A 12,847-nucleotide genomic window follows, 5' to 3' on the forward strand; every position below is an offset into this window, starting at 1 on the left:
GTAAATGTATGCACACAATGCTCCTCCTTTGAAAACAGAAAAAATAATAATTTTGTGAAACACTTGGTTATCTATTTGGCTTGGGGCTGTTGGCTCAAGTCTCTGACCAATCATAGAGCATACTGTCATTAAGCCACTAGGCAGTGCAAAAGGAAGCACATTATTGGTTATACATGATATTACCTATAACCTAAACACAGGAAATATTCAAGAAGTTACTGCTCCTTTTGAGTCTTTTCCTCCTTCAGTTCAAAAGCTGTTCACAGCACACACATTTCACAGAGAAATTCTACATTAATCCAAACTGTTATATTTTACACTATATTTGTAAAGCATTTTCATGGGAAGAAGCGTTTTGACTTAACATTTCAAATTTACTTGTAAAATAAGTACTCCTCTGTCTGACTTACAGAAGATAATATTTAATTTAATTAGCTGGACTATTTAATATAAATTACATTGTCAGAATACTAATTCTCTGATTTGCTCTGTCATATCTCTATTTTCTCTCACAGCTGTCAAATTACTGTATGCATAGGCCCTCACACAACATATGTGGTTAAGAGCTTTGCTGAATGAAGACCAAAGTCAAAAAGTGTAAATACATAGCTCTAAATTTAAAGAGATATACATATCTATACAATATGCCCTGTGTGTCGATATGTATGGAAGCATATACAATGTATTACAAGGATAGGTATAAAATGCGAACTACCTTTAGTACTTTCACATTTTAAAGACAGTTACAATGAAGTGACAAAATGCTACACAATAGTAGTACTAAGTTAAATGGTGTCCCTTTTCTGACAATGTGGCATGTTTTGCAGCTATATTTTATATATAGAAGCAATAGCTTTCCTACCATAGCCTAAACTTGCATTTTTTTTTTTAAACAGGTCATATACTGACACTGCAATCTGTAAAATCATATGAAAACAAAGAAGGATGTGCCAAGGCCTGACATATTTCAACAATAATGATTAATGGAATGGAAAATATGGGAAATAAAATTTCATACAAAACCTGACGTTTACTTTTATAAAGGAAACAGGAATATACACTTTTCCCACAGTCTAGGATAAACACAATCAGGTTTTGGAAACTGCAAAGAAGAACAAAGTACCGACAGTCTACAATGAATGAACTGTATGCCAAAACAAACAAGTACTGACCACTTGATAAGCTGTCAGAAAATGGCAAGTTGAAAAAAAAAAAAAAAAAAAAACTAAGGGACTTAATTTCTTTTTTCCTGGAATGCCCTCGCCCTCATTAGAGTGCTGTCACTTACTGTGTTGCCCTTTTATCCCCTTGAAGAGGCCATTAACAATAATTTCATAGCCTGATAAAATTTCCATTTTTTTGGGCTAATCTCCCCATCACTCATTTCATAGAGTTATACAAAGCCAAACAAAAAATTGTTTCTGTTTTTCCTTTAAACACTTTCAAAGCAATAGCTTAGTATCGTGAACGGACTTGTGGGTTTTAATAGCTATGGATCAGATCCTGGAAACCTCTCCTCATGCAGGTAGTCTTTACTCATATGAGCAGTCCTTTTGTTTCCAATGAGACTACTCATATGTAAGATCTCCTTGCATGCTTGGAGATTTGCAAAATCAGATCCAAAGAATGCAAGGACTTCACCACACTTTCGAGTAACTAAAATGCCTGCTCACATGATAACTGTTGAGTCATCTAGAAAATAAATTCAGAAACATGTAGATTAGAATCTACAACCTAAACCAAATACATATTTATACCCAAAGGTTGTCTTCCATAACCACAGTATCAGGGATAAGAAGATAAATACCCTCTTCCTAAGCCTGTCATTGTTGAAAGGGCCTAGGCATCGCAGTATGCTAAGTCCCCATGGCACCTGCTTACACTGTATCCAATATGCAGTACAGCATTCAGTCTTCAATAGTATCAAGAGTTCACTGTAAGCACTAAAATCCATCCCTCAAATTAACAGAGTGAGGAGAAAAAAGTCGGGGTGGGGGAAGGAGAAGAAAATTAAAAAACACAGAGGGGGGAAAAGAAATTTTCCTTCTGGGCATATTTAAAAAAAAAAAATGGATAGAATCTCCAAATCAACCATATGTTACCAAGACCAAAAAGAAAACTGCCAGGCTTTTGAACACCATATTACAAAAGAAGTCAGCACATTATCATAATTAATGTTTCAAATTACAGTTGTAAATAAATCTCAGCTGTTAAATGTGATTAGATTTTTTTAAAAGCCTACTGAAAGGAGATATTTCTGTTCTACTGGTGGGCTTGTTACTGAGATCTGTAAATGCAATTGATGTTTTCAGGAAAATGAAAGAAGATGGTTAACAGTTTCTCTTATTTTCTACCTTTTTAGAAAAAGAATATATCAGTCTCCACCTATTCTAATTTGTATATTTACATGAACTATAAATTCTAATACATGGTTTCATATTATGTTTGATAACAGGAAAGTAATCAAATGCAAGTAACCAGAAAGAACAGCTAATACCATGCAACATGTAAAAACCTTTTTTAAAGTAATTTGCAAAACATTTACTTAGAGGTCTGAAGCAGAAAATAATTAATGCAGAGCATATTTCTACCGTTTTCACAAAGCCTAAATAATATATTTTCTCCTGTGAAAATAGTAACATGAAGTTATGTGTGTGAATCACAGGATTTTTAAAAATAATTTATATTCTTTTTGATTAAATTAATACAGGTTGAGAGATTCTAAATTAACAAAATCCCATTTAAAACTATAATTTTTTTTCATGCAAACTCAGGTGGCAGACAGCTAAACTAAAACTTGTAGAAAATATGATTTAACTTTAAAAACATTTAAATTCTAAAAGGTATCAAATTCACATACAATGATTAATATTGTATACATGTGATTTTGTGTATATTATGCTGTATGTATATATTTATATTTATACATAAATATAACATGTACATTCAGGATATAATCTGTGTAAACAAAGTATATTAACTAGGAATCCATGTGCATATATCTACATATGGGTGCAATCACCACATATCTGCATGATTATATGAAATAATGCAATAATTTCACAAGGAATCAATTCAATCTGGTGTTTCCCACTAAATTACAAGAGGTTTGTGTGACACTACTCCAAATTCTTCTGCTTTGCCATAGAAAATTAGTTCCACTTAGTTGGGTATCAATGAGCTATTCAGTGTATGATGCAGTGGGGTTACAATCAGCTTAGTACTCAAGCCTGCAATGGATAAGTACCTTTAGATAAAAATGAAATTGAGAAACAAGCTCTAAAAGAGGGGTGAGGAAAGGAAAACTCCCCTCAAAATACAAAGTATGAGAGAGAGAGGCAGACACACCACACCGATACAGACAGGATTAAAATGGAAGAAGATCTCAAGGTATTTGCCAGAAGTGTTCAGATACTCTTGGATCTGCAGATTACCTGCTGTGAGCAGGTGGAGAGAAGAAATGACTGCAAACAAAGAAACTGAAACAGACCAATAGCAGTTGCTTTGCTTACAAATGAACAACTAATGTGTCGAGTCAAAATGAATATTCACTAACAAGAAAAAAAGATATTAAAGCCTAGCAAACAAATATCTTGTGATACTGAAAACTACTTCATTTACTCAAGGTAAGATGGAGAGTACTTGGGTCTTAGTGCAGAAGACTTGCATTAAGGAACTTGCCCTAACTGGAGGAGCTGTTAAGAGTTCCACAGTACAGAGGAGGAAATTGCATAAATTACTGTAGATTAGAGCCACAGTAACTTATTCAGCAAGTTGTGTGCGCTTGGGGAATCTGGATCCCAGGAAGTGAACCACCCAGCCCTGTCCTGACACTTCAGAGGCCCATGTGGTTGAGTCGAAATGTTGATTAAAACGTACAGCCAACTGATTGACTACACTTGTGGTTCATAATTAAAAATGTTCAACAGCCTAGCCAAAGTTTAGCCAGATTTATTGTCTAAAGACAAAACAGTACAATAACCAAAGGAGATACACATACCCTTATTCTGGGAAGCAATTCTTATCTTACACAGAACTTGCGCTTTGAAGATATACCCCAAATTTACCTCTTTATATCATGACTGTTTACAAGTTAAAAAGCACTTTCTCCATCACCTACGATCTTACTAATTGGTTCCTTAACTTGTTGTTCTGTACCTTTCCTTATCTCTGTTTTGGATATCACATTCCAAACCGGTCAGGCATAGTGGTATATCCCAACCTGTACTAGGATATACCATTCATGTATCTTCCTATTTGCTAATGCCAAAGCTGACTTCAGCTTTGGGAAATATTGTAGGTACATCTGTAGCTGAGGTAGATGTATTCGTTCCTTGTAGATGCAGTCTTCCAGGTAACCTACTGGATGGACAGTAACCAACTTATGAAATATTGCAGTGTCAGGATCTAATATCAGTAAAAACACTGTAAAAGAAATCTACACAGAACCCAACGCTGAGAACAACTGTTTGGAACAACATGTGGCTCGATTAGGATGCGATGTCACTGACCCCAAATTATGAACTGTACTAAGTGGAATTTGCATACACCATTTAATTCATTGCCAATTTACAATAGCCTCTGTTATGCACTGGGGACAATACCATTTAGCCAATTATTCGTAATATTAGGTAAATTTCCCCTTTTCAATAGTCCCTAATGAACTGGTTATGGTAGTTAACATAATGCCCATAAATAGTGCACATAATTAATTAGTCAATTTTTACTCATTTGGTTAAACAGTTTAGCAATGTCTTCTTGATTAGCTATTGGGTCTTGTGCATGTTCCTGATAAAATGTTGTTAGCCCTCCTCATGACCTTTTCAGTTTTGTTTTCTCTAAATCATGCTATTATGTTAAATCCCAATAGAATAGTTAAAGAGACAAGATGGGTGAGATACTATCTTTTACTGGACCAACTTCTGAAAGTGAGAGAAGCTTTCAAGCTTCCCCAGAGCTCTTCTACACCTCACCCACCTTGTCTCTAATATCCTGGGACCAACACTGCCTAATAGAATAGTTGGTTAACAAGTTTTGGAAACCCTACCACAAATTTTCATATGCTGGGATGCCTTGTATTTTTAAACTATCATGCAGTGCAGACAGTACACCACTAAGCAATCCTACACCTCATGATCATCATCATCACGGCCCCAGTTGGGGCTGAACACAAACGCTCTTAAATGATTCTTTCTCCATCTTAGCTGTCCCCCTTCTTTCTCCCACATTACCATATTGCATTTTACTTCATTGTGGTATCTTTATTTCTGCTCTCTGTTCAAAAGAACCCATTCTCACACCGGAGGATGTATGTGTCAGGGGAGAAGTTCTCTTATGATTATAATGCCCATCAACTAGTTGAATGTAATGCTTGAGTATACATACTCTTTTGGTGCTTGAGTGTGAACTTCTTCCTTACAACCATTCATACAAAGTATTCTGAGTCACTAGGATTTGTAACTCCTCTGGAGAAAATTATGATGCTATGGTATTGTGATAGCTAACACTTTTAAATTAACCTTTGATAGTAAAGGCTTTTGTCAGCCCCATTAAGTTGAAGAAGCTGAGAGCTAAATTGAAAAAGGTGACTGCAGATGTGAACTTATTGCAGGAGACTTAGCTCATTAAAAAGGCAAACCAACTCCATAGGGACTGGATGAGCAGAGTAATTAACTCTTCCTAGAAGGAAGAGAGGAATGGCCCTTCCTTTTCTTAACATATTAAGAGTACAGGATGTTTGGTGTCCTTAATTCCTTCTTGGTCAAGATGGTCATTTATAAGGCAACAGTGATTTATAATCTTATGGTCTTTAGTAATTTAGATTCCCCAGCTCCCTCCCTACCACACAATCCATCCATATCATCAACATGGAAGTTGAGTCAGCCATAAGATAGAGTGATTGCAAACTAGCTCCTGACCCATTATTAGATCAGTCATGACCTCTGGAGACCTCTCTGCCATTGCTAAGGTAGCCTTATGGCTAGAGACCTCTGACATGGTGATGAAAGATATCCGGTACTTTTTCAGTCTCTGTATCAGAAATTACAGGGTTGTCTTTCTTGCTGCCCATATGCATATCCAAGACTAACTTTTTAAAAAGTAACTTTAGCAACTCTGGTAGACTCCATGAGAAATGTCAGCACAGCTATAATAGCAGAATCTGATTATGCTCCCATTTTTTTACCCGATGCCACAGTGATGAGCACCATCACAAGAAAAGAGATTAATCCAAGCCAATATTTAATATTTGGTTATTAAATTACTTCCCTTTCCCCTTTGCTCTTAGAAACAAAGGAAGTCTCAGTCCCGTCTCAGACCACCCACTTGCAAACGATGAGATAGCATCAATTTTATTGCATGGGGGGAAAAAAAAAAAACAAAAACACTTTCACCAGCTCAGAGGAACCAATTATCTAACAAACTGAAGCAGATAATTCAGGTGTTTTCTAGTGCATCTACTTGATTACTGCTATTATATATATATGCAGTGAAACTATTTACATACAGACTCTAAAGCATGCTGAGGAGGCTTCAGACTCTTTTTAAGGGTGGCTTCTCTCTTCCTGTCTGTGGGGTCTGTTGAGAAGAAATCCCCTTCAGCAGGTTTTGACTGGGATGTCACCGTGGCATCAATTTTAGGGAGCTCGAAGAGTATCTGTGTTCTAGAACCCTGTAGAGTTTCCAGATTTGCTAACTAAGCCTTTACCAAGAATTTTTCACTCCTCTCTAAAGATCTCTTTAAAGACAAAATGAAATGGGATGCCAAATTCTAGTTTTGGTGCAAGATTTTCTCTTGTCTTCAGATATTTGTTAGTTGCTCAACCCCAATGATGGCACTTCTGAAAGAATGCCAGACGTCTTTGCTATGTGACTCAACTGCCCACTTAAGAACCTGGGATGAGACCACCTTTGATAGTGGAAAAGACAATGAAGTTTGGGTGTTGGGGAGTGGAATTTTAGCCTCAGTCCTGAAGAGTCATTGTTGGTCCATTTTGGAGAGAGCCAAGAGGAACATTGACACTTGTCCTTTTGGAGCTGTCTCTGGAAAAGTCTTTATTGATGTACAGGGGCAGAGAGAGAAATGAAGAGGCCCAAGCAATCTGTCCATTCTCTGAGCTCTTTCTCTTTGCTCAGCCTGGAAATTATCCTGTCTGAGCTCCCTTTATGTGGCTCCTGAGAGGAATTTTTCACAGATGGAGCACATCGTCCTTGGTTTGCCCTGTTTAGCCTGCTCTAGGCTTTGCAAGCTGGTCAATCAATGGGTCAAATAATGTAACTTGACACCTGTTATTTGAACATGGTCAAATATTGTTAAATATTCCAGCAAGAATGTCATGATGTAGGCAAGAGAACCGCCTTTTTGATTGCATCATGGTGCCACCTGTTAGCAAACCTACTGAAATATCTTGATCACTCACTTTAACTGCATGATAACACCACCTGTTGGGAAAAAGGTCAATTAATTGAAAGTTGAGCATGTTGATTGGCTGGAATCTTCTAGAACATACATTGTATGTATGTATATCTTTATTTCTATGTCATGCCATTTACAAAGCATATTAAAACAACTTAAAAGACACAGTCATGGCTGGCACTGAAAAGCTTACAACCTAAACTGACTAGACAATCATACAAAAATAAACTCAGAAGGGAGAGGGAGAGGAGGGCTCACAGTCATTAAAATTCCGCCCCCAACATAAACAATAAAGATGCACAGCCATAAAACGGCTTGTAGAGTTGGCCTGCTGCCTATCTAGCATAAGTGATTTTTAAAATGATTTTTTGGTTTTATGGATGCTATGTATGTTTTATTTTTAATTTCATTCATTTTATGAATAATGTCCATATTTAAAGGCCAACCTAAAAATAATTACTCTGATATTTGAGAAAATCATTTAATGGTGTTTTGCATTTTTCTGAATGAAAATAACTCCGTTTTTTTGTAATTAGGTATAAGTATCTAAGGGTAAGCCTATACGAGACCATAAAGTCTTACTCTTTTTTGTTATTGTTCTTATAAATTAGTGCTTTAAAACATTTGACAATATTTGACTGGTCAATTGACCAATTATTTTTGAACTGGTCAAATACCCAACCCTAGCCTGCTCCTCCATGACTGGGAAGGGGAAGCACGGGGAGGGAAAGAACTTAGTGGGTGGCCTGGTACAGGAAGCAAAGCCCTGGAAGTTTTTGTCTCTCAATGAAGAGAAGTAGAGAAAACTTTTGTTTTATTCAGTCATAAAATCAGGTTTCAGAGCTAGGACTGCAGTGGAGGAAGAGGAATTGCTGAACCGCCACTCTGCTTGCACAATTGGAGGTAGGGAAATAATGAGGGACAACACAGAGAATGACACACAACAGAGATTAAGAGTTTTAAAAAAAGAAGGAAGCCTGAAATACAATACTGCATACTTCAGCAAAACTCACCGATATGTTTTTTCTTTTGGGGGATGGGAGAGGGAAGAGTGGAGAGGGGGGTTGTAGTGTTTGGTTTTTTGTTTTTGTTTTTTTTAAATGAGGTATTTGAGAGATCTCTTGTATTTGCTTCAATTGCCAAGAACAGGTGACAAGTGAGGCAATGAAAATCAGTTACTCAGTAGCAACCCCTCTCCTCATGTCTGGAGTAACACTGATGAGCTCCTTTGGCTGTGATGATTGCGGGCTTACAGAGTAAATGTGAAAACATAGAGCGATCCTATAAGCTCTGAGAAAAGCCAGGCCTGCTCTCTCATCTACGAAAAAGAAGTGGGAGCATACGCAATATTTCTCTTTCATAGAGACAATAGTAAAAATGACCCCGCAACCATTTCAAAATGAAAGTAACAGTGTACAGTAGCTGTGTATTACTGGAAGACATCAATCAGTCTTCATGCACCTCACTCACTAAATCTTTCCAAACTCATCTACTGCTTAAACAAACAAACAAACCTGTTTTGCAGTTCCTGTATTTAGGGTCTGAAACCCATATAATACATGATCTATAATAAGCAAAATTGTTTTGAGATACCACTTCAATAAAAGAATCTATGGTTGGGGGCAGTCACTGAACTCTCAGCAATATTTTATTTTTGAGATTTTGTCAGCAAGGTGCTTAGTACTCTGGCTCCTATCCAACAAAGCACTTGAGCACACAGTTAATTTTAAGAACAGGAACCCACTGATTTCAACTTTGCAGGATCATGGTATTTTCTGGTACCCACCCATTTTTCCATGTCACTGATCTACTCCTTGCTTAGACCGGTACTTCCTTTATTTACACATTTTGAGCCAAGATCCTTTAACAGATGAATGAAAATAGACTCATGTCTAATTACTTATTTTAAGCAGGTGACAGATATGCGACAATTTGAATATCTAGACTACAATTTGCATAAATACATTTTAAAACAAAATATTTGAAAATCATTTTCTTCTTTACTCCTTACGTGCTTAACGGCTTTGCTGGATTGGGATCAGAGCACTCAGCACCTTTCAGGATCAAGCCCTAGGTACATAAATCAATCTTCAAAGAATATACTGGTTAAACAAATTTAGATGAATGAAACCAACTATGAAGAGCAATTAGAATGCCTGAAAATTAATAAAGCACAGCTGGAATTATTCGATTCATTTATGTTAGTTGCTTAAATGGCTCTAGGGCAAAGATTTGCTGAAGGAAGATACACTAAGACTCAGGGATCAAATGCTCTTGGGGCCAAATAGACCCATAGAAACACGCTAGTCTAATTTGGTCCTTGCAGAGGAACAAGTCTAGAGAAACATAACAACAAAAAATCCAATTTGGATTCCAATGAGCAGATATCAAGGACTAATCACATTGTAACCATAATTTTACATATATAAACAATCACAGCATTCATAACTTTTCAAGCTACAGGATTTCTGAACAAAAAACAGAGGTTTACAGATCTCTCAAAGAGAAACAATAACTATGGTTTTTACACTTCTTGTTGTATAACACACACTCCAAAATATTTGTTGTACAGCAGCTGGAATGACCCCTGCATACACTGCATATGACAACTGTATTCCAGCAGTTCAAGGACCCCATTAGCATGCTCATCCTCCTAGCAGTAAACGTGTCCAGCTATGGCAACATTCTGTGCTTTGGGAATTAAATGAAGATGCAAGTCAAATATCACACGTTTGGTATATAATCAAACTACCTACTATTAGCAACAATAAAAGCTTCCTAATGCTGTATACTGCTGTAATATATCCTTATGCACTTCCCAATAGTTTTGATGGAAACTCATCTGAAAACATGCATGTATGCACACCAAATATATTGGGTTTCTTCTGAACATCTCTTATATGTTTATAAATACATATTGCTTCTTGTTGAATATTAGTAAAGTGAGCAGGCTTTAAATCTAAACCTAAAGATTGTCTTTAGATAGAAGCAGGTAAATTCTGAGAGTGGAGCATGTAAGTAAAAGTTGAGGATGATGTCCAGCCACACCGACCCTGCAAGAAAACTTTGAATAGTCCCAAAAGACTATAGATGTGCTAGAAAGACCCATTGTATACATCTGCCTGGGCATACAGTGAGAATGTCACTCATTTCCTACTCATACCATCCTTAAAAGATACAACTGTTTCGGTTGCTCAAAGCTGAAGTCGTTCAAATTCAGTGACATGGAAAAGGTCATCGGTGTGGCATTCGCCATGAACAAAAATGAAAAACATAAATGTACATGTTCAGCAGTAATTTTTTAAAAATGCTGAATCACTGATAAATTTATATTATTTTTCAAGTAATTCCAGGGTTTCAGAATCTTAATCGGTTTCCTATAACTTGTAGGGTGTGCAGACACCCTGATCTTTTTAATAAAATGACTATTTAGTAAATGGGACTCTGGCTACACAAGAGAGCTTACAGTGGCGCAGCTGCACCCATGCAGCTGTGCCACTGTACGCTCTCTAGTGGAGTGGCTCTCAACCTTTCCAGACTACTGTACCCCTTTCAGGAGACTGAGTTGTCTTGCGTAACCCCAACTTTCACCTCACTTGAGAAGTACTTGCTTACAAAATCAGACATAAATATACAGAAGTGTCACAGCCACACTATTACTGAAAATCGCTAGCTTTCTCATTTTTGCCATATAATTATAAAATAAATCAACTGGAATATAAATATTGTACTTCCATTTCAGTGTATAGTATATAGAGCAGTATAAAATCATTGTATGAAATTTTAGTTTGTACTGACTTCTCTACTAATGCTTTGTATGTAGCCTGTTATAAAAGTAAGCAAATATCTAGATGAGTTGATGTACCCCCTGGAAGCCCTCTGCGTACCCCCACGGGTACGAGTACCACTGGTTGAGAACCACTGTTTAATTAACCACTGCTTAATTAATCCACCCACAATGAGTGGCAGTAGCTATGTCGTCGGTAGAAGCTCTCGTGCTGTCTACGCTGATGCTTAGGTTGGCATAATTTATGTCGCTCAGGTAGGTGGCTTTTCACAGCCCTGAGCAACATAAGTTATACTGACATAAGTGGTAGTGCAGACATAGCCTATGCAAATTCTGAACCACCTTACCCTGAGGAAAACTGAAACACAGTTAACACAAAATGGCAATGCAATTTTTTTTTAAACACTTTCACTGGGATACTTTAGAATTTGATGCAATTCATGAACTATTCTTTAGTTTTGTGGGAGTGAGGGTGTTACTTTTTTCTTCTCCTTCTTTAAAGCAAGAAACGGATATACATTAATAAAAAACAACAATTCAGGAAAGATGCGGTCCTTGCCTTTCAATCTGGAAAGACTCAAATGAGGGACACACAAAATTATTCATGCTGGAATGATTTCAGATTTGTTCCTTTAATAAATATATATTTCTTATTTCAACAATAAAAGTGAGGAGACTCTACAATTGAGAGAAACATAGGTAAATCTCAGACTAAAATGAGTGAGATCCCTTGAAATGTGAGATATTTGAAAGGTGTGTTATTGTCTCTAATATAAAGAATATTCTGACATGTCATCTTCTCAAATATTTTTTCTAGAAATCAATCTCAATAAAGCTCCGGGCTTGTTAAATGGAGGGGGAAAGACTATGTTAGAACAACATAGTATTTTTCTGTTTCAGAGTAGCAGCCGTGTTAGTCTGTATCTGCAAAAAGAACAGGAGTACTTGTGGCACCTTAGAGACTAACAAATGTATTAGAGAACAAATTTAGTATCCATACAGATATATAGCGCTTTTAGATCTGAAGGGGTGCAGTCATTTCAGTTCCACAAATAATGTGTCAGTGAATTTACCTGTATAGTCCTCTGAGTGCCATCAATGGTGACAGACGATAAGGGTGAAGCCAGGTTCCACTCACTGGTCACATTTAGTTTCATCCCATCAACTTCCACCTGTTGTGACACCAAACAAGACTGTTACCATGAAGACGGACAGAACACTGATCTCAAGTTCATTGCTGCATACCAAGCAGAAACCATTTTAAAACAGATGGCTCCCAAACAACCTGTCATGTTTACTGCTTCTGCCATAAAAGACAGGGTCCAACAACAGAGTCTTCTAGGCATCTCTGGGGAGAGGTGAAGGACCTGTGAACAGCTGCCTCTGAGTAGTGAGGTTTCAAGTGATTTCCAGCAAGTAACGAACACCCATCCAACTTTTAAATCTATCTGGACATGCTACATTTACTGCAATTAGACAAGTAATGCATATAAATTCCAGTGACACTTTGCAACCCACACCACAGGGCTTGCATATAATATCCTCTCCAAGGACCAAGGAAGAACTTTCCCTGTGCTCTTAATGAAGGGTTTTGCATTGTTATCTTGATTAATATGAAGCAGTAATTAATTCTTTGGTGTTACATC

At 36.9% G+C, this 12,847-nt stretch overlaps 1 protein-coding gene across 1 annotated transcript in view; it reads right to left on the reverse strand.

Moving 5' to 3' along the window:
• PCCA (propionyl-CoA carboxylase subunit alpha) overlaps positions 1–12,847 on the reverse strand; it is a 384,189-nt gene that overhangs the window by 71,987 nt on the left and 299,355 nt on the right. The window contains exon 20 of the mRNA XM_034758211.1: positions 12,275–12,373. Within this exon, the coding sequence (XP_034614102.1) occupies positions 12,275–12,373 (99 nt within the window). The remainder of the gene's footprint in view (positions 1–12,274; positions 12,374–12,847) is intronic.

The sequence above is a fragment of the Trachemys scripta genome, chromosome 1 (genome assembly GCF_013100865.1).
Source record: "Trachemys scripta elegans isolate TJP31775 chromosome 1, CAS_Tse_1.0, whole genome shotgun sequence".
NCBI classification, from domain to species: Eukaryota; Metazoa; Chordata; order Testudines; family Emydidae; genus Trachemys; species Trachemys scripta.